The sequence below is a fragment of the Ooceraea biroi genome, chromosome 7 (genome assembly GCF_003672135.1).
Source record: "Ooceraea biroi isolate clonal line C1 chromosome 7, Obir_v5.4, whole genome shotgun sequence".
In the NCBI taxonomy this organism is placed as follows: domain Eukaryota; kingdom Metazoa; phylum Arthropoda; class Insecta; order Hymenoptera; family Formicidae; genus Ooceraea; species Ooceraea biroi.
In genome coordinates, this window is record NC_039512.1 from 15,356,153 (window position 1) to 15,378,466 (window position 22,314).

Here is a 22,314-nt window from a genome sequence, read left to right on the forward strand (position 1 = left end):
CTTGAATGTACGCGTTCGCTCATCTGAAAATGATTTCGCGTCGATCGATCGCGAGGAACACTCGTATTCACCTTGCCGTGGACGATATAATTAACGAAGTCCCGCAAGGAGCGCTTGCAAGCGGTTAAAAGCTGCGACTCCATCAGCTTGCCGACGCAATCGAAGAATCGCCGGAACTGCTTGCGTCGCAGCGGACTGGGCACCAGGTTCTTCCGGTCGTTCTGCAAAGCAATGGTACAAGGAAGCAAAATGTGCTTCGTTTTTCGACGCTTCAAGCAAATGTTTTTGCTACTTCTAAAAATGACTAAAATGTTTGCATGTATCTAAAATACATAACGTTGAGAAAAATCAACGGACAAATAAAAAGGGTGGGAAGAGGGTAATCTGGGTTCGGAGTAAAATAAATCGTTAATGTATTTCGTTAAATCTTGCGTTACATTTACCCTGCGTTAAACTTTCATCTGCGGTCCTGGACGAATAAAAACTAAAGTAATAAATCAACGCGTACATCGGCACAAAAAAAAAACAAGGGATAAGAATACGAAATCAAATAAATCATTAATTGAATAAATTATTCAAGTTCATTTGCCTCGTGTGCTCCTGCACGCCGCGCTTTTTGTTAACAATGGTATCTTTCCAGCGTGATTACCACGAGAAATATCTCTTGAATTCCGCTGTACCAGACTCTCCTCAAAATCCGCCGATTCGCGGTGATCTGCCGGACGATGAGACTGTGGAAATTCGCTAAATCCCAGCTATCCTCGTGTCCGGCAATGAGGTCTAAATCGAACAGTCGGAATTGGCTGAAAGAAATTGACACTCTTCGCTAAAACGGGGTATACAGGCGCAGCGCGGCGTCAAATCGCAGGTAGCTCGATACCTGTAATCGCGAATCCATTGCTCCAGTGTCATCCGCATGCACGGATTTATTAGGTACAGATCGAGGCGCAGAATTTCGCGACACTGTTTCATGTATTTCCGCAAATCCGGCTGATCGCGCAGCTCGCCTCCCTCGATTCCATCGAGCTGAAATGTAGAAATTGAATCATCGTTGATGGGACGACGTACCTATGTATTTCTAACTTTTGCAAGATAAATGCGAAATTAATCTATTAATCTATTTTATCTTTTTTTTAATATTATTTACAATGTTATTTGTAAAATATTAAATTCAGTCTCCGTTATATCTAATTTAATTTCAGGAAGATTTAGTTTTTATTCAATAGTTAATTTCTTCGTAAGCTAGGCAACCTTCGAAAGATATTCCTCGGTATGATCCGTGAGCGCAAAGTCGACAATGGCCCTCTTGATGTTTCTCGTGAAGTCCTCCTTGATTTCGGTCATCAAATTATTGGAAAAATCGGGAAACTGATCACGCAAGTTTTCGGGGACCAGTACGAGTATCGCCCTGACGAGCTCCTCTTCGATGCTCGCCGTATGAATCGTATCAACCCCATTGCAAATGTAATAATAATATCGATTGATGTCCTTATCATCACTCAGATCTACGTCCTTCGCTGGCAACTCCGGTTTCACTATTAAACCCACCATAAATCTAATCGCAGGGGAGAGGGTCCATTTATAAAGCATCGCATTTCTTCCAGGATAACTCGGTAATAGTTAAACGTTAATCTCGAGATGTTTTATCAAGAACCTGATGTTCCGCCATAATTCCATTTTACTTCACGAAGCTCGAAAAAAATTAATATTTTATTTAAATACTTTTATGTTACCTGCGAAATTTCTCTTCGCGAAGACGCTTTGCGGTGTACAAGGTCTCGCGGGACTTTTGCACTTTTTCCTTTCGCTTTATTAATTCTTGTTCTTTCTTTTTACGTCTCTTAGGGCTCATCAAGTCTGACGGCAGAGAAAACAATGGTGCCACTTTTGCATCGAGGATCTTTGAGATGGAAAGCTCATCTTTGGATCGCAATTTTTGCCCTTTCGTTTCTTCTATGTCAGTACTTTCCATCTTCAATCGTGATTGTAACAATTAACGTCACGAAGCGACATTTATTCAATTTTCATAATAATATCTCTGGAAAACATACGTAACAAAATGATTCTGAATCATTTCAACCATTATTGTAATTTTATTTATTTATTGCGTAATTTTATTACCATTATTATTTACTGTAATTAAATATAATTGTAACTGTACATTATTTATTTTTGCGCTTCATGAATAAATAAGCAACACTATTCTGAAATATATTATAATTATTCCAATAACTTTCATGGAAAATCTTCAACGTGGGGCCCCCGCAAACACCCACGTGACGAGAGGGAACGTTTACGGACCTGTGTGGCACTCTAACCTCTACGTACGGTAAGTGTTGCGTGTCGCTGAATGCGGCGATTTCTTTCCGTTTAGATCGCAAAATAAACTTGATCACGTCAAATTATCGGCGTGCCTGTATCTTGCAAGCTTAATTTACGATTACCTCGCATGTACGCAACTAACATGCGTTCCCCGTGTGTCAAAGTCACCTGAGAATATGCGTTAACCGCGAACTGCACTTTCGATTGCAGTTTCCAGGCAACGCAGTTGATCGATTCAGCAAAATTCGCGAATTCTACGAATATCTTAATTGCCGGGAAGATAATTTCGCGTCTCCCTCGCAGCGACAAGCGATTGAAAGGATAGAATTCACATGCGGTTTTTAGGTTATATCCTGAACGCAGCAACCAATTGAGTTTGAAACTAGACCATGTGATTCTAATATTTTTCTCAAGTGAATTTTTCGTAATTTCACGCAATGTTTCATTGATGTTATCAAGTGATATTGTTTCTTGTAGCTTCTAGATCACGTGCGTTAACATCTCTCTACCTCTAAATGATTGGTTTACATTTACATTGATCTTTAGTCGACTGAGCTTCAGATTGACCTCAAGCTAACAACGATCCTTGAACCTGACCTCAAGTTAATATTTCACAAGCGACATCACATTTCAGATGATTCCGGCACAGATATTCCGTCTGATACACACGAACGGCCTGCTCTGGCAGGCCACGAACAAATCCTTGCTGGCGAAGCTGCGCAAGAAGACTGGCTACACCTTCGCCAACTGCAGAAAGGCCCTGGAGCTGCATGAGAACGATATAGAGAGGGTAAGAGATGCTATATGGTTACTTCATTTGTGCACACTGCGACCTTAGTCCACTTACGACCGAATCTCCTAGTTTCTCATTGCTCCAGGCTGAAACGTGGTTGAAGGAACAGGCCCAGCAGCACGGCTGGACGCAGGCAGCCAAGCTGCAGGGCCGCAACACCAGCCAGGGCCTGATCACAGTTACAGTAGACAGGCATCACGCCGTGCTGGCCGAGATCAACTGCGAAACCGACTTCGTGGCGCGAAACAAGAAATTCCACGGCCTCGCGGAGATGGTGGCCTCCGCGGTGTTGACTCACGCGAGGACCCAGGAGTGGGATTCCCAAAATGGAGTACAGCGAATTCTCTTCCACACGGACAGTCTCAAGACTCTGCCAGCCGAGGATGGCAAGTCGTTGGGTGACCATTCCGCCCTCACGATTGGCTCCGTCGGCGAGAACATCACCCTGAAGCGTGCGCTCGCCATCAGTGTGAAGCTGCCGGATGTCACGTTGTACGGGTGCACGCATCCGGCGCCGATGAACCCCATACCGGTGTCCTTCGGCAAGTACGGCGCCCTCGTGGCTGTTAAATGGCAGAACAGCGACAACATGCTGGGCACGCAACTCTGCCAGCATATCATTGGTAAGTTCCACTTCGAGAACGAGGAAAGACGGTGATTCTTGGCGCCGCAGACGCGGAAAACCACTTGGATGTTTCAAACTGATTCATCATCATTCCTTAGAATTGACGTTATAAAGTAAAAACAAAATTATCGCAGGTATGGATCCCCAGAAGATCGGGAACGCGCGAGTGGACGAACCGCACGACAACCCGGACGAGGAGCCCTGCATGATCTATCAAGAGTTTCTGCTTGATCCTAGTCTGTCCGTCCAGCAGTTACTGACGGACGCGAGCGCCGAGATCATCGAGTTCGCGCGCTTCGAGGTCGGCGAGGAAAAGTTCGAGGAGAAGTCTGAGCTTAAAGACGCTTGCAGTTGAAATCGAGTGACGAATAATCAATCTTCTTCGAGTGCTCTGCAAAACCATCGCACCCGTTATTCTATTATAATTATTATCTCACATTATTTACACATAAAGCTCGTATATATTTCCGCGACTGTTATTATTTTCGTTATGAGATCCGAGAGAAGAGAACGTATCGAAGTATCGTACCTTAGCGCTATGTGTACAATGTATTACCTTATGTAATAAATTTGGCGCTTCAAGCGTAGAGCTCAAAAACGATCGTTTCTTACATTTGTTCTATTTTTTTTTTTTAATTATCAAAAGATATTAAATTGCAGCCACATACAAAATCTCAATACAACTTATATTAAATGTCATCAATTCTTCGGTAAATACATCGACTCTTCGTGCGTAAAAATCATTTGGAGTAACGTCAAAACATATAAAAAAAATAAAATCGAGATCCGAAAATTCGTGTGTACATTATCGAGTAAAAAGTGCGCGCTACGAAAGTTCCTTGCGATTCAACGCGTCCGCGGGAACCTTCGCTTTGGTTCCTCGTATCTTCCTTGCAAATCTGACCGACTTCCATAGCCACATCCGGGAGTCCTTTTTCCAGTATGGCGCGATGTCCGCGGGGGAATGCCTCGTACCCTGCAGAATTTATTATCTTTTCAAACGATTTTTCATCCCTTTTTTAGAATAATTAAATAATTAAATATATACAAACGTGCGTCCCCCTGTGAAATTAAATACTCTCGAAACTCTTTTAAAGCTCGATTAAAACCGAACTTTAAATCATTAAAATTGTCCTACTATCGTCAAGAATGAAATGATTCCTCGAAAGAAGTAGCAGTCGCAGATAAGCCAAACTATTGCACCTGGAAATTTAGGATTTCCGGTCCCTGGACCACCAACTGGAAAGTAGCTATCTCTCTCGTCTTGAAAACCGGGACGGCATCCTCCTGCTCGGAATCGTTGAAGTAATCCGTCTGCGCGTCACTCGTCCGAAGTTCTGGATGATCGTTCGGCTCAAGCTCTAGCTGCTCCAGAACAGACGTGAAGCTACTGACATCCTTGCAAAGTCCCATCCCAGCCTAAATGAAGCACTCTCCGAGATCATTTCACTACTCCAAATAAAACAAAATTCTGATTAAATTGTGATTTCAGAACTTCACCTGAACTCCTTGGGAGCAAAGGTTGCAGCCCAGATCGACGGCGACGTCTTTCGTCCTGGGCTCGGGGTCATCGTTCTCGTCCCACTTTAGATTCTCGACTGTCCGGGAAAAGAAAAGGCACAGGGTGTACGTTAGGAGGCTCGCAACGAACGACCTTCTATCTCGATATACCGCTCGACTGATCCGACTCCTCGTTTCGCCAATCCATTGCGTGATCTCCGCAGAGTCGAAGGGTGGCAAGACGGAGACGCCACTCTGACATTTGTCGACCAGGCCCTCATCCCTTTATCGTCGGCTCTTGTCAGGGAAAAATGCGCGGCGAGCGCACTTTGTTTCAGGGATCTGATCGAGTTGAAGTCATGCGTCTTCAGGACAAAAAGACGGCGATCGATCAGAAGAAGAAACGGTAATTGCGTGAAAACAGAAAGTCCCTTTTTTGCAAAATAAAGAAGGCCTTCACGTAATTGCATTGACGTAGGAACAGGTAAGCATTTACACACTGTGTTATGTGATATTGTCATTTATAAAATACATGTTAAACATTATAGATGGATAATACATCACAATTATATTTTGCTTAATAATAACGCGCATCATAATAATTTATAACTGATAATAATGTTAATTATGAAGCATTCGTTACATGAAACATAATATCATAATGTAAGCAAAATGTAAAAGCGCCCCGCATTGTACTATTTAATTATCGTAACGTGTCTATATAATGCGCGAAAAAATTAAATTCTTTCTCTAGCTCTCTCTTTCTCCTTCTTCCCTCCACGTTAAATACGAGAATGCAAATTATTGCATTATTTCAGCTCAGAAACATTCGACACATTAATTATAAAATATGACGCGAAATAAAAATGCAGCCTACTATTAATTAATTAAAACCGGCAACGTACAAGTTTCCACGCATAAAATATCAAACGAATCTAACTTTTCATCCCTACGAGCTCTCATTCTTCCATCGTTCTATCTGCGCTTCAAGATTCCTCTGTAGATCCTTATCCAATCAATTCCATCAATGCATATGCAATTTTAGCTCGCGCGATCCAATATCTAATTTCCATCGATCTTCCGCTTCATCCTTCACTCTCGCGTTCTCCTTTCGCGCGCTTCGTTCCGCTGGCGTCGCGCATTAAACTCGCGCGCTGGGCCCATTACGTGTTCTAGGACGTGTAATAAAGTACCGTGCTCCTCCATCTATCCGCGGCAAGGTAATGTTGGAGCGGGCCTAGAGGAACAGGTGCGTTGCGCGCCCAGGTGAGATCAGCGGCGGCCCGCATCGAGCGGGCCCAAAGCGCACGCCTATTCAGGGGCCTCCTCGCTCACTCCCGCTGCTGCTGCTGTTGCCGGTCACGGTTGGCCGGCCGGAGTTCCGGGGCCCGCTTCCGGACGCTTCGCGGGCACCGGTACGGTTTCTTTTTCAGCCGGGGAGTATCAGTTAGTTGTTCGCGTGTACAGTTAGCCAGCGCACACGCGAGAGTACGCGCGCGCGTAGGTACCAGGCGTATCCTGCTCCTTCGCGCGTATCCCCCGCGCGGGCGCGCGAGGCTTATCCACGAATGGGTCGCTCGCGAGTGGGCCTTATCTGAGGTCTGAGGTCTGAGACGCGCGAGACTGCGAGAACAATGGATTTCCTCAGGCGGGTGAGTGATCGCTCCGATTCGGCTCGTGTTGTGGGAGGGGCTGCGAGGTCACGTGAGCGCGAAGTTTTCGGATACGCTTCTTCCGCTCAGGCGGTCTTCCTGCGACCGTGGAAGAGGATGTTCCTCTCGCGACTTGCGGTTAGACTTCCGTCAGCTGTACATACGACTCTTGGAGAAAGTCAGGGGGCGTAGGTAGTTAAGGATGCCTCTTGTTTGCGGCTCTGAAGGCTTTTACTTTTGAGAAATTTCTTTCTTTCCTGGGAGAATTTACATTGACTACGAATTAATAAATGTTTCCTCGTTCTTCACATTTCCGCACGAAATCTTTGCTCTCATTTTTTCATAAATTTTAGAGCTCGTGAGCATCTTTTTTTCTGTTTTCGGTTTAATACTCGCGTATTCAACTTTGAATATTACAATATCATTAATTGAATATTAATTTATATTAATAAAATTGAATATTAATTAATTATCAATTAATTCGATAAAGTTGGTTCCTATATTGTTTTAAATTTATTTCTTCAATCTATATGATATTCACATTTGTTTTGTGATATTCGTAATTCCGTAATTAATGTCTGTACTCATTTCTTTTTAAAGACAAGAGTAGAAATTGTGTTTCAGTGTTCCAAATTTTTATCTCAGGTTCCCTTTTCCTGTGTTCATTACGTCATCCCCTCTAATAAACGAGTCATCATGCGCAAAGTGATGAATCCTTTCTCGCGACTGTTCGCGGTTGAGCGACCGCGAATTTTCACCTTTTGGCGCAATTCCCGCGCGGCAGTGGGCGTGTGGGGCGACTTCCTGTCCTGCCGCGCGGTTGACGATGATCGTCGAATGATGTTCAGGACGTGCGTGTATGCGTGCACGCTACGTGTACTCGTCCCGTCGAGTGCTAGGCGTGGGTACATGAATGAAACGCGAACGAGCTCGCGCTCACGCACACGCAACGAGGAGAACAAAACCAGCACAATGCGCGATGGTGGTGTGGCACGGCCGCGGCATAATGGGCCTTATCTTACCGGGATCCGATGTAGTTACAGGTCAATCAACTCGCAAACGCGCCGCGAAGTTGACTATTTCAGGCCCCACGGCTAAAACACGAGCAGCTGCGATGATTCGCGATAAAAAGTATCTCTCAGAAATTCACTTCCGGCTTCTCGACTTGGCTATGGCAATTAACTTAATAAATAAATTTGCTCGAAAGAAAAATGTAAAATCTAAAAATTCGAAATTTCGCATCTATTAGAGTATTTTTTATAATTTTCAAATTTATTCGATAGTTCCTCAAATTTTCAATAATAATAAATGTTTCTATTTTATAAAACCCGTTGAGCTAATTAAATTATTAATGATGCCGAAATGAAATTAATGAAGAATAAGCCTAGATTACTAAGTAACCAATTCAACAATTAATCAGATAAATAACTCAGATAAGGAAAACCCCCAATAATTAAGTTAAATTATATTGACAAGTTGGATACATGTATCCAGTGTAAGTACAATAAAGTCACATGAATCGAATTTAAATTAAGGGGGGAGCCTGCTTTAGAACGCTGAAAATAAGGTATATTTTACGAATTGTTTTTGGAGAAACTATACAGCGGATCATTATAAAACTTTGATGCATTTATTAGTACATGTTTAAAGATAAAAAAAATTATTTTTTGGTTTGAATATATCGCTTGTAGAGGTCGTCCTGGAGAAATCTTAGTGCAGCCGCGTCGCCGGCATTGCAAATTGGTGAGCATTCTCCTGCCTCCAAATTTCGTCTAAACTGAAAAATTGAAATATGTTCTCGTTATTTACGAATTCCCATCGTCGATGAACCAAAGAGAGAAGAAAAATGTTGAAAAGTGCCAAAATGGTGGAGCTTAGAACACAAAAGTACGATTTTTAGGCAAAGTTTTTGAACTTTTTCATGCAAAAATAATTGTTTAACTTAATGTTTTTATGAATATTAAAGGTTCATCGACGATGGGAATTCATAAATAACAAGAAAATATTTCAATTTTTCAGTTTGGATGAAATTTGGAGGCGGGAGAATGCTCACCAATTTACAATGCCGGCTGCACTAAGATGCCTCCAGGACGACCTCTACAGGCGATATATTCAAATCAAAAAATAATTTTTTTTATCTTTAAACATGTACTAATAAATGCATCAAAGTTTTATAATGGTCCGCTGTATAGTTTCTCCAAAAAAATTCGTAAAATTATACCTTATTTTCAACGTTCTAAAGCAGGCTCCCCCCTTAAATTAAAAAGTATCTAACGTGTCAAATAATCTCTCGGCCAAGGCTGCACGCGCACAAGTGCGTGTGGCAGGCATTCGAGCATGCACCTGCGGAGCCGGAGATCCTCGCGCGAGTTCTGCTATCCCAGTTTTCAGTCCACTCGCGTAGCGCGCGAGTGCCGTTTCGCCGTTGCTGAAGCTCCGCTCGTTCACGGCTGCGAGCGCTCGCTCGCATGAGCTATCCCGACAATGTTATCGACACTGCCAATTATTAGTAGTTATCACTAATTACTACACGCGAGAGTTTGCCAGCCGACCCTGAAATTCATCTCCAGTTACCATCACCGGGGAAATTATGATAATTTCAGGAACTCGTTCGAGTGCTTGAGCCTCAGCTTCACTTCTGATCGAGATCGCTAAATGTTAGCAGTCGTCGCGCAGCTTCGATATCGACTTATCGCGATTTTACGATGCGACGTCGTCCTTGAGAAACGAGGAGCAAGTGTGGCCATAGAAAACTTTTTAGTGATCAGAGCCTTTAATCGAGAGGATTCTTATTTGTGATTGCGGATAAATATGACGAGCGTGCTGTATCCTGATAGTTTGAATACCATCCCGCAGGACGACAGGAGCTGCCGCAGCGATGACTCCGGCGGCGAGGTCTTCAGGAACATTCCAAGGAGCAGCAGCATCTTTCGAGTCTGGAAGATCGAGGTAAGTGCTTTGGATTCATTAATTACTTGGACAAGATCAAGTAAGAACAAGTAATTTAGAAGATATTTTCCTAAAAAGAGAAAAAAGAAGAAATAAATACTTAGATGTACAATATAATATTATATGAAACAATATAAATGTAGTTTGAAAAATGGAAAAAATTAAGTAAAATCTGTATTTCGTTATTTGTGTGATAATTCATCAGAATTTTGTTATGCTTCGTTTTCTTAATCTATTTATTATTTTTTACCGTTTTTATATACCATTTGATAACATATTTATGCTTGCTGAACAGGGTCTACGCGCAACGGTCGTGACCAGCAGTAACATGGGCCTCTTCCTCTCTGAATCGGCATACATCGTGTATACCGTGTCCGCAAAGGACAGTGCTCTTCCCTACCCGGGAATGCCGGTACTTTTACCTCCATTGTATTGCGTCGCCGTGAGAGAAACCGCAAGAAATCGTCTCGCATACGAAATTCATGCTTTCGTCTCTCCTGAAATATTATATTTACTTCTTCAAATCTAATCTTCAAATTCGCCAGCGGAAATATATTCATAAAATTCAGAAGCAAATATAATTCGGAATCTCGATATAATCTCGATATTACGCCTTAAAATCGATGTAATTCAATTTTTGAAGAATTTTGCTCGTTTATTTATCTATTTTATATAATTTTTATATAACTTCTACTGTCTTTCTTTAGCGATGCTTCAGAAAATAATTTGGACCTCATTGGTAGATCAAGGAGCTGAAAGGCAGCACGGTGGTGCGCGCTATTCACTTTTGGGTTGGCGCAAACTGCGACTCGACGGCTTCCGGCGCCGCGGCGCTCCGCGCCGCCGAGCTGGACTCGCAAGTTTCAGCAGTGATCCTGACACGAGAGGCGCAGGGCCGCGAGAGCCCCCGGTTTCTCGCCTACTTCAGGCAGCGACTGATCATCGAGAACCAGCACTTTGAGCAACTTCCCTGCACTCTTCATCGTGTTTCCGGAGTGACCGTGCCGATCCTGACGGAATTGGAGAGAGTTCACTGGGAGCACTTCAGCTGTCGAGATGTCATCCTGGTGGACGTCTGCGCAAAGTGCGTGATAGGAAGTCCTGCACATTTAGGATAATCACGCGGCTTAATGCGACGCGATTTCGCTTTCCATTAAACGACGTGGAACCCGCGTGGTTGGTGAAAGTTTCTGCATACAAAAAATATACGTCTTCGGATAATGATGGGTCTGATACCTTTGGCGCTAAATGAGGTCTAATCTAACATGCCTAAGACACTTCCGTGATACTTGGGAGCGATAAATGTGTTCCACAGAGAGAACTATTGGATCCTATCTATTCTGTATTCCGATATTTTGAAAAAAATATTGACTATCTAATTATTCTTAACTTTCTCAAAATTATGCTTTACTTTATTTTTTTGAGAAAGATGTTCTCTTTGGTTCCAGGGGTGTCGTCTTCCTATGGCTGGGGTCTCTGTCAGACCCTTTACACAAACGTCATGCCGCAAGTCTTATGGAATCCCGAAAGGAGAACAACAACGGTCGCGTGGTAATAGTAGAAGATGGCTACGAGCAGACGCTTTCTGAGGGCGACCGGGCGCTCTTCGGCAGCGTGCTGGAACCTACAACAAGGGTGGTAGCACCCGATCGTCAACACCGCGTCAACCCACCGAGTCCCATCAAGCTATACAGGTGCAGCGAACAGTCCGGCAAGTACAAGGTCGCCGAGCTCAAGTCCGGGCCGATCCTGCGTAGTGACCTGACCTCCGATGCCGTGTACCTAGTGGATCGGGGCGAAGCCGGGGTCTGGGCGTGGGTGGGTCGCGACGTCAACGCCAGGGAGAGATTAGAAGCCGTGAGGAACGCACGCGGCTTCGTCAAGAAGAAGAACTACAGCGACGGCATGCCGGTGGCCAGAGCAGCGGAAGGTACAGGACTAGATTTATTTTCCTCTATGTAAAATAATAATCTACGTGTCGCAGACATGAATTTTGTAAACGTGGACAGATACAAAAACTCTAGAAGCGGTGTCAATTTCGTTTTGTCAAAACGATTGCAAGGGCTTTTGTAATAAAACTGAACGAGTTAATTAAAACTGGCGAAATGGGTGGATGGATTGAATAAAAACTGAATAAAGAAATTGCAAAAATACCTACGAAAATTTCTGTTAATGACAGAATCGCGAGTACAGCGAGAAAATTACGCAAAAGTAAAATGAATAAAACGGGAAAAACGTAGGTCACGAACCGGCGGAAATGAAGGCACTGTTGAGGGGCTGGGAGCCTTCCAAGACGAGACCTTTGACCTTGCCAACAAGTTTCGAGCCCGATTACATGAACGAGAGACCCAAGATGGCAGCGGAATGCCAGCTGGTAGACGACGGTTCCGGCGAGAGGACCCTGTGGAGGGTTGAGCAGAAGGAGGGCATGATCCAGGTGGAAGATAAAGGAATCTACTATGCTGAAGCTTGCTACGTGATGCTGTACAAGTACGGACAGGGACGAAGGTGTCGAAGTATTGTACGTAGAATTTTGTATCGATCTTTTTGGGTTCATTGACATCTTAAAAAAAAAATGCAAAAATTCAATGGATTAAAAATTTGAATATTTTTTCTTGAAATTTATCCAATTTTGTGAAGCACGAAATATTGAAAAGTTATTCTTTTTATTGGATAATTATCAAAGGTATTAGGTAAGTGTAATAAATTTTTCCCAGGTCTACTGTTGGGAAGGTGTCCATTCCATCAAAGTGGATCGAGACGCAGCCTTGTTGGCAGCCTGTCGTTTATCCGAAGAGACGACCGCGCAATTAGTAAAGGCGTCCCAAGGCAGAGAGCCGCCTCATTTGTTGCAAATCTACGACGGAAAGTTGAAGATACTCGTCGGACGACACCGCGACTCGCGTAGAGTATCTTTTTACCACACAGTCGTTAAACAAAAATAAAAAAATCTAACAAGCAAGACAAAAGAATATTAAAAATAATATTAATATTAAAAAGAATATTAAAAATATTTTCTTTGCATTGATAAGAGAATGAAATTCTAGAATTAATAAAGGCTTTTGTTCTGTAGCGCCGAAGAAATATCTGGTCAGAGTATTCGGCTCGACGCCGTACACCTCGAGTGCCGTGGAGCGGACATTGCGAGCGAGCAGCCTGGACTCTAGTGCGGTGTTTATCCTGTTCTCTAGCGTGCCAGTTGTCTGGTGTGGTGGCAAGAGCACCGGCGACGCTCGGCAGGCGTCGCGACGTCTCGCACCCAGAAACGCGCCTCTTGTCGCGGAGGGTAAGGAGGACGATGAGTTCTGGGCTGAGCTCGGAGGTAAAACTCAATTTTTAAATTTTCAATTATTAATAATTAGTTAATTAATTTTTAGCATACCTAAGCGCTTTTAACGCAGCTTTTTTTTCTTAATCTTCTTCAATTTCTTCTTCTTCAGGAAGAGGCACGTATAACACAGAGATCGAGGAAGTCGGTGAGGAGCTGGACAAGCACCTGTTCCAATGCCGCACCGAGAATGGCCTCTTTGTGGGCGAGCAAGTTCTCGGGTTCCGCCAGAACTCCCTAATACCGGAAGCCACCTGGCTGCTGGACGCTGGCAGCGTGATCTGGATGTGGATAGGCAAGTTCTCCGCGCCGAGGAGTCTGCAGGAGTGCGTCGAGGACGCGACCATCTATCTCTACACGCATCCCGCAGGTCGAAATCGCAACACGACCATTTCCGTGATCAAGCAAGGTGAGCATGCGGCGCAGAGTCGAAGATACGGTTGGAAAATTTTCTGGGCATTTTTCTCGGGCCGCGCAAAGGTCTGGAAACGTCACAAGTGTCAAGAGACTGGCTTTGAATTCAAAGAGATGTCCGCGCCTGTCTGAAATATTTAACTTTCTTAGAGTTTCTTGCACCTTGAAGAAGTTCTCACCATCTTCATCTCGTTCCTCAGGTCTGGAACCAGCCACGTTCATCGGACTGTTCGACAATTGGAATCACAATCTGCTGAGGGACTACAAGCCCTTCGAGGTCTCCTGCGGCCTACTGGAGGACCGGGACCAATCAGTGCGGGCCCAACCAACCTCGAAAGCCGCTACGGATTTCGACAACTACATCAAGTATCCGCCGGCGGTGCTGAAGAGCGAGCCAGAAAACTTACCGAGCGGCGTGGACGTCAGCCGCAAGGAGATGCATTTAACTTACGACAATTTTATCGCGATCTTCAAGATGGAGCCCGTAGAATTTGAAAAGCTACCGACCTGGAAGAGGCAGCGGCTCAAGCAGGCCGCTGGGCTCTTCTGAGCGAATTTAAGGAGTTTTCCCTGCGCAATACGATTCATTTGCGTACAAGACGATACTCGACATTTTAATTAGCTTTTCTTTTCAGTGAGAAACTTTCCTCTTTCCTTAGTTTCTAGTAAGTTTTATCGATATTCTTAATCAGCTGAGCTACGATGACTTTTTTACACGGGAATTTGAATTAAAAAGTTGCACGCTTCAATTTTGCGACGTCATAGCAATCTTTATTACAAATATCTGATGACCTTGGCAACAGGCGCTTCAGTGTTTGGAGAAAATTTACTATATAACTTAAGTTTAGAACGCTGAATTACTTAACGGAACTTTACGAGGACGTGTCCATTGGCTCGGACTCGATTCTGTGCACCGTCTCGTCCTCGATGATGATCGGCTGCACCGTCTTATTCAGCACAGCAGTAGTGCCGGCTTTGTAACGATAACTGATCTGTCGTTTACCCTTCACGCTCGCGGTGTCGTACGGTCGTATGTACTCGACGCCGCTCTTGCGAATGACGCACAGATCCACGTTGGATCCCGACGCCAGGTCGTTGAACACACCCGCGCGAATCGCGTCCGCCACCAGCAGCTTCGCCTCCTCCTCCTAAAATTGTAGAGAGTCACTTTCAACTCGACGGTAATCATATTTTTGAAAAAGATTCTCTTTAATACAAGAAGCTACACGAATAGTGATTAATCAATAAATTATAGATATATGCATAAAATTAGAATTAACTAGAATTAACATACGACGTTATATTTAACAATAAATCGTATACTGCAATATTTTAAACCGAGCAACTTTTTATTGAAAAGCAAAAAATAGTTTTCCCCAAGCCTCGTAATTGATTATTCTAGATTGTAATCAATTAATCGATTTAAAGCAGAATTAAAAGCACTCTTTATATACCGATAAGTCGGGCTTCCATCTGCTCTCGAAGACTGCCATGGCCGCCAGCGAGCCGGATCCCATAGTAGTGTACTTTAATTTCTCAGTAGATCCGTGCGGATAAATGCAGTACAACTGCGGTCCGTCGAGATCGTGGCCACCGAGGATGAGCGCGGCGCCGACGTGACCCTGATAGCGGAACAGCATCTGCTTTATCAGCATATTCGCGGTGCATACGGGCACGACACGGCCGGTGTTGAGACGGTGCAGCTCCAACTTGCTGGATATCATCTCAGTGGTCATTTCGGTATCGGCAGCTGTCCCAGCTCCGCAGCAACTGGGAATAATTGGCCAGGCTTAATGCGTATTGGAAAAGTGATTTTGTACATTATCGAATATTCCGTGATACTCACTACATGTTGGGTGCGAGATAATGAATCTTCAGGCTGTACTTGTCAGCGACAATGGTGTCTTCAGTAGCCCGCGTGTCACCGCCGAGAATAACGCCGTCCTTGTATACAATGCCAGCGATAGTAGTGCCGGTCTTGACGGCTTTCGGAGCGGCGAAGCCTTTCTCGATCAAGGTATTGTTCCTGTAAAATGTACAAGTGTTAACAGAAGCAATTGAATCTAGACGGAGTTTGAAGTTGAGAAGCTGTGGTCAAGGTACATATGACGTTTCTAATCGCATGAATACTCTTGCATACTTGCATAAATACCAGATAATACTTTTAGAATAAATATTAATAATACACACAGAGAGGCTAGCTTGTTACAATTGACTAGTCTATGTAATCTTCTTGACACGCCGATGCAGTCTTTTTAATAAAAGAAATTGTTACTTTTGCTCACTGTGACACAGCAATATTAACGCATTATAGGTTAGTTGCAGACAATTATTACTAGAAATGGGCGTAATATTATTCGCGAAGCTCGTGATAAAATCTTTACCTCTGGCAAAGATCGAAGGAAAAGCCTGGCGACGGAATTTCCGGCACGAGAAGCGAAGTCATGATCTCTTTTCTGTCAAATCTCGTCGGGCAAAAATGACCAAAAATGACACAACCACTACGCGTTTATGCACTGACACTGGTTACCCTGCTATCAACTTCGCGTAATCATGCCCAGTATTCTGGCGGAGGAACCAATCGGAATGATTCTTTAATATAATTGGTTCTTGCCTCTAGATCTTCGCTGGATCTAAGTGCAGAAGCCAATCATAATGAAGAATCACTGATCTGATCTTTGTCTTCTGAACGCAATAATTAATTATAAAATGTTGATATATAAACTCTATAATTTATTGCAATAATTGTGCTTTTGCGTTTTTTGTTGCAGACAACTTATAAAATTGTTCTGAGTTTATGCGGACTCATGCAATGTGGATCTTACGACCGTATTCATGGGGATCATTTTAAATGCTCTTTACATATATTTTCAAGATATTATTAGCTATACAAGAAGCTCTATGTTTTAATTAAGGGGGTGCTGGAGCTGCTAGTGAACTTCTTCGCGATGGTGCTGCCATCGCACAATATTTGCACAATAAAATGTTTTTTACACAAATTTGGCAATTTGTACGCACAAAATCGCTGTTGAGCGGTGTTTGGACACAATTAAAGAATATGAGACTGCTTTTCGAAGTGACTTTAGAAGCGTCATAAAAGAGAATTCTGTGTTTTCCTTTAGGATTAGAGGTTAGAATACAGGAGAACAGAATTCTCTTTTATGACGCTTCCCATACAGCACAGAAAGTTGAAATAACGTTGCGAAGATGTTACAATGTTGAATATTAAAATATAAATATTTTTTTCAGAATCTATGTTGATTCTTCTACATTGATTCTGTATGTTGCTACAACATTGAAACAACATGTAACAAATAATTTTATTAATTAATGGTCAATTTAAAGATTGTCATTCTTCTTATATGTAACAAATAATTATATTATATTTAGTAATAATTAATTAATAATGTTAAATCAATAGGTTTTCTTTTTCGCTGTACTTCTGAACTAGTGCAATAAGTTAGAATGAAGGTAAATGTTCATTGTGTCGCTCGTCGCTCATTTTTAGCGTCAAAACAAGTCACGTGATCAAAATTAACGCTGGACATTGGTCAATTTTGATCACGTGATCTGTTTTGACGCTAAAAATAAACGACCAGCGACACCATGAAATTGCACCTTGAAAGAAAGTATATTTGTTTCGCTCTAACTTATTGCACTGTTCAGAAGTGCAGCGAAAAGGAACAATCCTAAGATCTAACAAAGGTTTCTAAATGTTGAATGCAATATCTACAAGACATTGCAATTCAACGGACATTAGATATTTATGCAATATCTTTTCTACGTCGAATCTACATTTTGCGATATTGATGGAACATTGCAATGTTGCTATGCAACATTTCTGAGATGTTGATTTAACGTTTGTGTGCTGTATGGGTTCTAAAGACACTTCGAAAAGCATCCTCATATTCCTTAATTGTGTCCAAACACCGCTCAACAGCGATTTTGTGCGTACAAATTGCCAAATTTTTGTAAAAAGCATTTTATTGTGCGATGGCAGCACCATCGCGAAGAAGTTGCACCCTGTAAAATCTCTCAAAAATTTTATCAAATTTCAAGGTGGTTTACATTGCCTCCAGTGTCCACCATACGATCCATCCAACATCCAACGAGACTCATTATTTGCTAGGGTCCCTAGAAAACAAACCCGTATCGAATACGTCACGTGTCACGGGTAATGGAGGCAATTGTGAATCTTGCCTGAGCCTGGCGGCGAACAGGCGGGAAAGCGTGGAGATTTTACGTCTTGTTAAACCGGCCGCAAGGATGCACGCGTTCTTGAAGACCGGGAAATTGGGCGCCCTAGCCGACGTTAAGAAACCATCGACCTCCCGCGCGAACAATGACAAGAAGAATCTCATGCCATGGGTAGAGAAATAGTGAGTGCTTATTCTGCTTCAGGCAAGATTAACGTTCCCTACGAGGGCAAAGGGCTTGCCATGAAGACGAGCTCTATCTAATCCTGCGAGTTTTTCATCTTGTTTACAGTCGGCCGAAGAATGTCGACGACATCGTGGAGCAGACGGAGGTGGTGAACGTGATAAGGCAAGCCATGGAGCGTGGCGACTTCCCTAACATGCTGTTTTACGGGCCACCCGGTACCGGCAAGACCAGCATCATCCACGCGGCTGCGAGGCAGATGTTCGGCAGCATGTACAAGGACAGGATACTAGAACTAAATGCTTCCGACGACAGAGGCATCCAGGTCGTGAGGGAGAAGATCAAGTCCTTCGCACTGCGCAGAGCTAATCCGACTGGACCAGAGTGAGTTTGTACGGATACTTCTTCAACTATATTCCTCATTATGTGTTTTTTTTTTATAATTGATAGAATGTATTCTTGAGAATGATTTTCAATGCCAATGATGAACCAGTAAAAGGTCTGATGACTGCCAAATGTTGGCAAACGAGATTGTTCACGAACGGGCGAACTTTGTTGTCATCAGGAGGCACTACTGAAGTAATTGAGTACCTCTTATTAGCAACTAAATAGAAAAAGTGCTCGGAATTGCAGGAGAGCTTCAAGATCAGTAAACTTCTGAAATGCGCGAGCAGACATATTTAATCCTCAAGTACACATGCAAAAATTATCCTCTCAGCAAACATAATCTAACTTTTGCAACTTCTACTCGATATTAACTTTTCTAAGTTTTTAAATTCTCTCAAATATTTGTTGGTAATATTATTTTATAAAGCTAGCTTTATTTCGCTCTATAAAAAAATATGAATGAAGGAAAACTATTTTGGTCAAATTAATCTTAAGCACGAGTACTTAAGGATTGAAATCACCCTTCCTGAAGGATCTCGTGTGCTGTATTGCGGTCCATGATCACCCTGGCACTTTCTGAGGCACATCACATAAACATAATTAATAATTTATTAAACAAGTAAATCGGCAAGAATAATATAATCGATTTTACTCGAACGCTCTATTCGTTCAGCGGAAAGAAATGTCCTCCATTCAAGATCATCATCCTGGACGAGGCAGACAGTATGACCGGTACCGCGCAAACGGCACTTCGTCGAATCATGGAGAAGGAGGCGCACAGTACACGTTTTTGCCTGGTCTGCAATTATCTGTCGCGGATCATCAAGCCGATCGCGTCGCGCTGCACCAAGTTCCGGTTCAAGCCCCTGAGCGATGAAAAGAGCATTGCCAGGCTGGAATACATATGCAACGAGGAGAGTCTGAAGGCCGACAGAAGTGTCCTGGAGAGAATAGTCGAAGCGTCAGGTGGCGACTTGAGGCAGGCTGTCATGTGCTTGCAATCGATCACGCGACTGAAAGGCAAGGACCACGAGATCACTGTGGAGGATGCCCTGGACGTGATTGGGGTAAAGTTTGATTTAATTACAAATACAAGAATCCTTTTGTTAATGTCCAATAGCTTCAACTTGTTTCTTTTTTTTCTTCAGTTGGTGCCTGATCATGTAATTGATACGTTGTGGGAGGCCTGTAAGAAGGGAAACTATTCAAATATTCAAAAGTTGCTCGATGATTTATTACTGGAAGGATATCCAGCATCACAGGTTACTTTATTGTTATTATTAAAATTCGGCATTAAAAATTTTTAGCTAGTTCAACCCGAATTATGCACTTTAGGTGATTGAACAATTGAACGAGAGGGTTATTTTCTCCAACGAATTAACTGACCAGCAGAAAGTGCGAATTGGTGATGCGCTCGGCGTAAGATTTTTACACGTATACACGAAAAATTCACGATATGAACTGAATATAAATAGAGTAACGTTTTTTTTTTAGGTATGCGATTATAGGCTAACGGAAGGAAGCGATGAGTATCTGCAGCTTTTGAATGTGTTTTCTACCATCTTGTCAACATACAGTAAGAAAGGATTATAAAACCATCTTAAGTTATTATTAGATATTCGCATTTAATTAATGTATGATATAATTGTCATTATAAATTTTTTATATATTTTTTATAAATTTGGTCGTAATGTTATATACTTGTTTTCTTAAAAGCTAAATGTACTATTGTAAATGCGAGGCATGGCGAACGTGTCGAGAGTATCAAAGTAATACCAATAGGAAACTTCAAATATCGCGTATTCACAATTTTAAAAACATTTTAAAATTGTCGGCGGTAAATCTAAAAATATTTTTTGAACACAGGTTCAATTTGTGATCGTAACCAGACAGGGATTATCCAAATTTCACTAAACTAGCTCATCCAGGAATTTTTGACTGTTGCACATTTGTAAAATAAACTAGCTAGTGATACCTAAAATTAACTATAAACTACAAATCACCACATACCAACTTCGGATGTATGAGAGTCAAATATTCCTAGCGTTCGTTTACTGCTATAATTTTGTTGGCGTCAAAAACCAAAGCGCTATCACGAGCAATTGGAGCATCGAATATAATTTTGCAATGTCCGAAAAGTTCTCAACATCTCGTTAATCGCGTCAGAAGAATCGCCGTCCGATATCGCTGATAAAATTCATCCCGGCGTCGCTGATAATGTGGTTCTCAACTTGCCGACGCCGTCGTGGCGAGCACCGCCCGTTGAGCACCACTGATCCTCGGCGTGTAGGGGCGTCGTTGCTACTGCGTGCAATGTGTATCGTGTAGGCGTTGGCGAGGAAGGAGGCGAGAGCCGCGACCGCCGTCGTCGCTCGCTCTCTCGGGGATGTGTCGTCCGTGAGGGGAAAAAAAAAGGACAACGTGTGCAACTCGTGTGCCAGCGAGCGGTGCCACGTTCACCGCACGTGCATTCCGCCCGCGAGGAATCCTCGTCGAGAAGCATTTGTCCCTCCGCTCCGAAAGAAACGGCTCTAGCGCTCTCTCGCTCTTGCTCTCCACCTCCCTCTCTCCCTCTCGCTCCCACCACCTATCGCGCCTATCTGTCTCTTTCTCTATCACACTCAGTGCCTCTAGAGCGCTGCCTGGCCTCGTCCTCGACACGGAGCCACGTCTCCACGTCTTGGTAGCGCGAGTGTCCCTATAGTGATCGTTATTATTATTACTACTGTTATTATTTCGCGGGTGGTGGTCGGGAAGGTCGCCGCCGACGCCTCCCCCCGTGCGGACGGCGTCCCCGTCGTGATCGTGTCGCGTCGCCGAAGAAAGGGGAACGGACGGGACGGGCGAACGGGGGCGTGAACGACGCCCGTCCTCGCCGCCACCGCCGACGCCGACGCTGACGCCGACGCCGCTGTCGTCGCATCGTTCGTCTACTACGTCGTTTTGGAGTAACGACGTTTCTCGGGGGCACGTCGTTCTTCTCGAGAGGTATCTCCCTCTCTTTCTCTCGCTCACTGCCGTAGAGGTCGTGACTTCCGGAGAGAAAGGAGAGACAGAGAGAGAGAGAGGAGTACTCGCGAGAAAGGCGTGCTGACCGCGTTCCTCGCCGCAGCCAAGAAGCAGCCAAGATCAGCAATCAGGAGAGACGCGTTTCCCGGTCTCCGTCGTTCGCCGGAAACGTTGCCCGTGATCAGTGATCTCGAGTCCTTCGAAACACAGTGCATTATCGGTGTCCTTCCGTTCCAAGGGTCCACCAGATCCATCGACAAGCGTCTTTCGTATTCCGGAATCCTGCGGAGGAGATAGAGCGGTTCAAGACCTCTGGGAGTACGAAGGTGACTGACGGGATGCTCCCGTCGGCAGAACCTTGAAGAAGCAAGGGAGAATCAAGGCGCTCGCGGCTCTCCGCGAGAGATGTTCGGCGATCCTTCAACCGGCGAAGCGGCCGGCTAGTTGCACTGCATGCGTTTCGCCGCGGCGGTGCATCCTGCACTCCATCCGACAGCAAGTGCGTGATCTTAGTAGCGCCAGAATCGTGAGCAGTTCCGGCGACTGAACAAGTGCATCTGGATCCCAGAACCTCCTTACCGGAAGGCACTCTCGAGCGGCGCACACGCCTTCCGGCGCGTCCGTGTGCACCGCAAGGTCCTGAGGAGGCGCGTGGTGGCTTGACAGGACCTTGCGAGCGGAGCGCCGCGACGCCGGCACGCCGGCTCGTACTCGAGATACGTACGTGCGTCAGGAGGAGTAGGTGGGAGCCGAAGGATCCGAGGAATTTCAGGGATCCGAAGGACTTTGCGAGTGCACGCTTCCGTTCATTCCTTCCTTCGTTCGAGAAGCCGCGATTCCATCGCGTTCGTTCCGCCTCGTCCTCTTCGCCCTGTGCGACTCGAGTGTGCTCTTGGCTGGACAAAGGCGTGGATGGTACCGGGGGGCCTGCAGGACTACTCGACAACGACGACGG

The 22,314-nt window shown here is 44.1% G+C and overlaps 6 protein-coding genes across 7 annotated transcripts; 3 read left to right on the plus strand and 3 right to left on the minus strand.

The window, feature by feature from the left end:
• Positions 1-700: 700 nt before the first annotated feature.
• On the minus strand, positions 701-2,394 carry LOC109610682 (dynein heavy chain 7, axonemal-like). Its single transcript, XM_020030191.2, has 5 exons — positions 2,302-2,394; positions 2,122-2,204; positions 1,734-2,038; positions 1,252-1,555; positions 701-1,026 (listed from the first exon to the last, which is right to left on the minus strand). Exons 3-5 carry the CDS (start codon positions 1,970-1,972, stop codon positions 781-783), a joined length of 789 nt encoding a protein of 262 aa, XP_019885750.1. The 5' UTR covers positions 1,973-2,038; positions 2,122-2,204; positions 2,302-2,394; the 3' UTR covers positions 701-780.
• Positions 2,265-4,333, plus strand: LOC105288104 (elongation factor Ts, mitochondrial). Of its 2 annotated transcripts, none has more exons than XM_011354113.3 (4): positions 2,265-2,329; positions 2,957-3,112; positions 3,201-3,738; positions 3,875-4,333. In XM_011354113.3, exons 2-4 carry the CDS (start codon positions 2,957-2,959, stop codon positions 4,093-4,095), a joined length of 915 nt encoding a protein of 304 aa, XP_011352415.1. In that variant the 5' UTR covers positions 2,265-2,329; the 3' UTR covers positions 4,096-4,333. The 2 variants fall into 2 exon arrangements, with proteins under 2 accessions (XP_011352415.1, XP_011352424.1); XM_011354122.3 differs by lacking the exon at positions 2,265-2,329 and adding an exon at positions 2,419-2,667.
• Positions 4,334-4,362: 29 nt separating this feature from the next.
• On the minus strand, positions 4,363-5,193 carry LOC113562277. The gene has a single exon (XM_026971134.1). It carries the CDS (start codon positions 5,151-5,153, stop codon positions 4,935-4,937), a length of 219 nt encoding a protein of 72 aa, XP_026826935.1. The 5' UTR covers positions 5,154-5,193; the 3' UTR covers positions 4,363-4,934.
• A 4,125-nt stretch (positions 5,194-9,318) lies between these two features.
• On the plus strand, positions 9,319-14,524 carry LOC105288097 (villin-1). Its single transcript, XM_011354089.3, has 9 exons — positions 9,319-9,841; positions 10,137-10,253; positions 10,585-10,925; positions 11,290-11,771; positions 12,082-12,362; positions 12,559-12,745; positions 12,915-13,163; positions 13,282-13,578; positions 13,784-14,524. Exons 1-9 carry the CDS (start codon positions 9,704-9,706, stop codon positions 14,131-14,133), a joined length of 2,442 nt encoding a protein of 813 aa, XP_011352391.2. The 5' UTR covers positions 9,319-9,703; the 3' UTR covers positions 14,134-14,524.
• On the minus strand, positions 14,336-16,130 carry LOC105288088 (proteasome subunit beta type-7). Its single transcript, XM_011354078.3, has 4 exons — positions 15,968-16,130; positions 15,430-15,609; positions 15,038-15,353; positions 14,336-14,731 (listed from the first exon to the last, which is right to left on the minus strand). Exons 1-4 carry the CDS (start codon positions 16,027-16,029, stop codon positions 14,456-14,458), a joined length of 834 nt encoding a protein of 277 aa, XP_011352380.1. The 5' UTR covers positions 16,030-16,130; the 3' UTR covers positions 14,336-14,455.
• Positions 16,131-17,764: 1,634 nt separating this feature from the next.
• Positions 17,765-20,357, plus strand: LOC105288114 (replication factor C subunit 4). The gene is made up of 7 exons (XM_011354134.3): positions 17,765-17,962; positions 18,072-18,347; positions 19,024-19,417; positions 19,499-19,612; positions 19,686-19,769; positions 19,845-19,926; positions 20,217-20,357. Exons 1-7 carry the CDS (start codon positions 17,850-17,852, stop codon positions 20,267-20,269), a joined length of 1,116 nt encoding a protein of 371 aa, XP_011352436.2. The 5' UTR covers positions 17,765-17,849; the 3' UTR covers positions 20,270-20,357.
• The last annotated feature ends 1,957 nt before the right edge of the window (positions 20,358-22,314 follow it).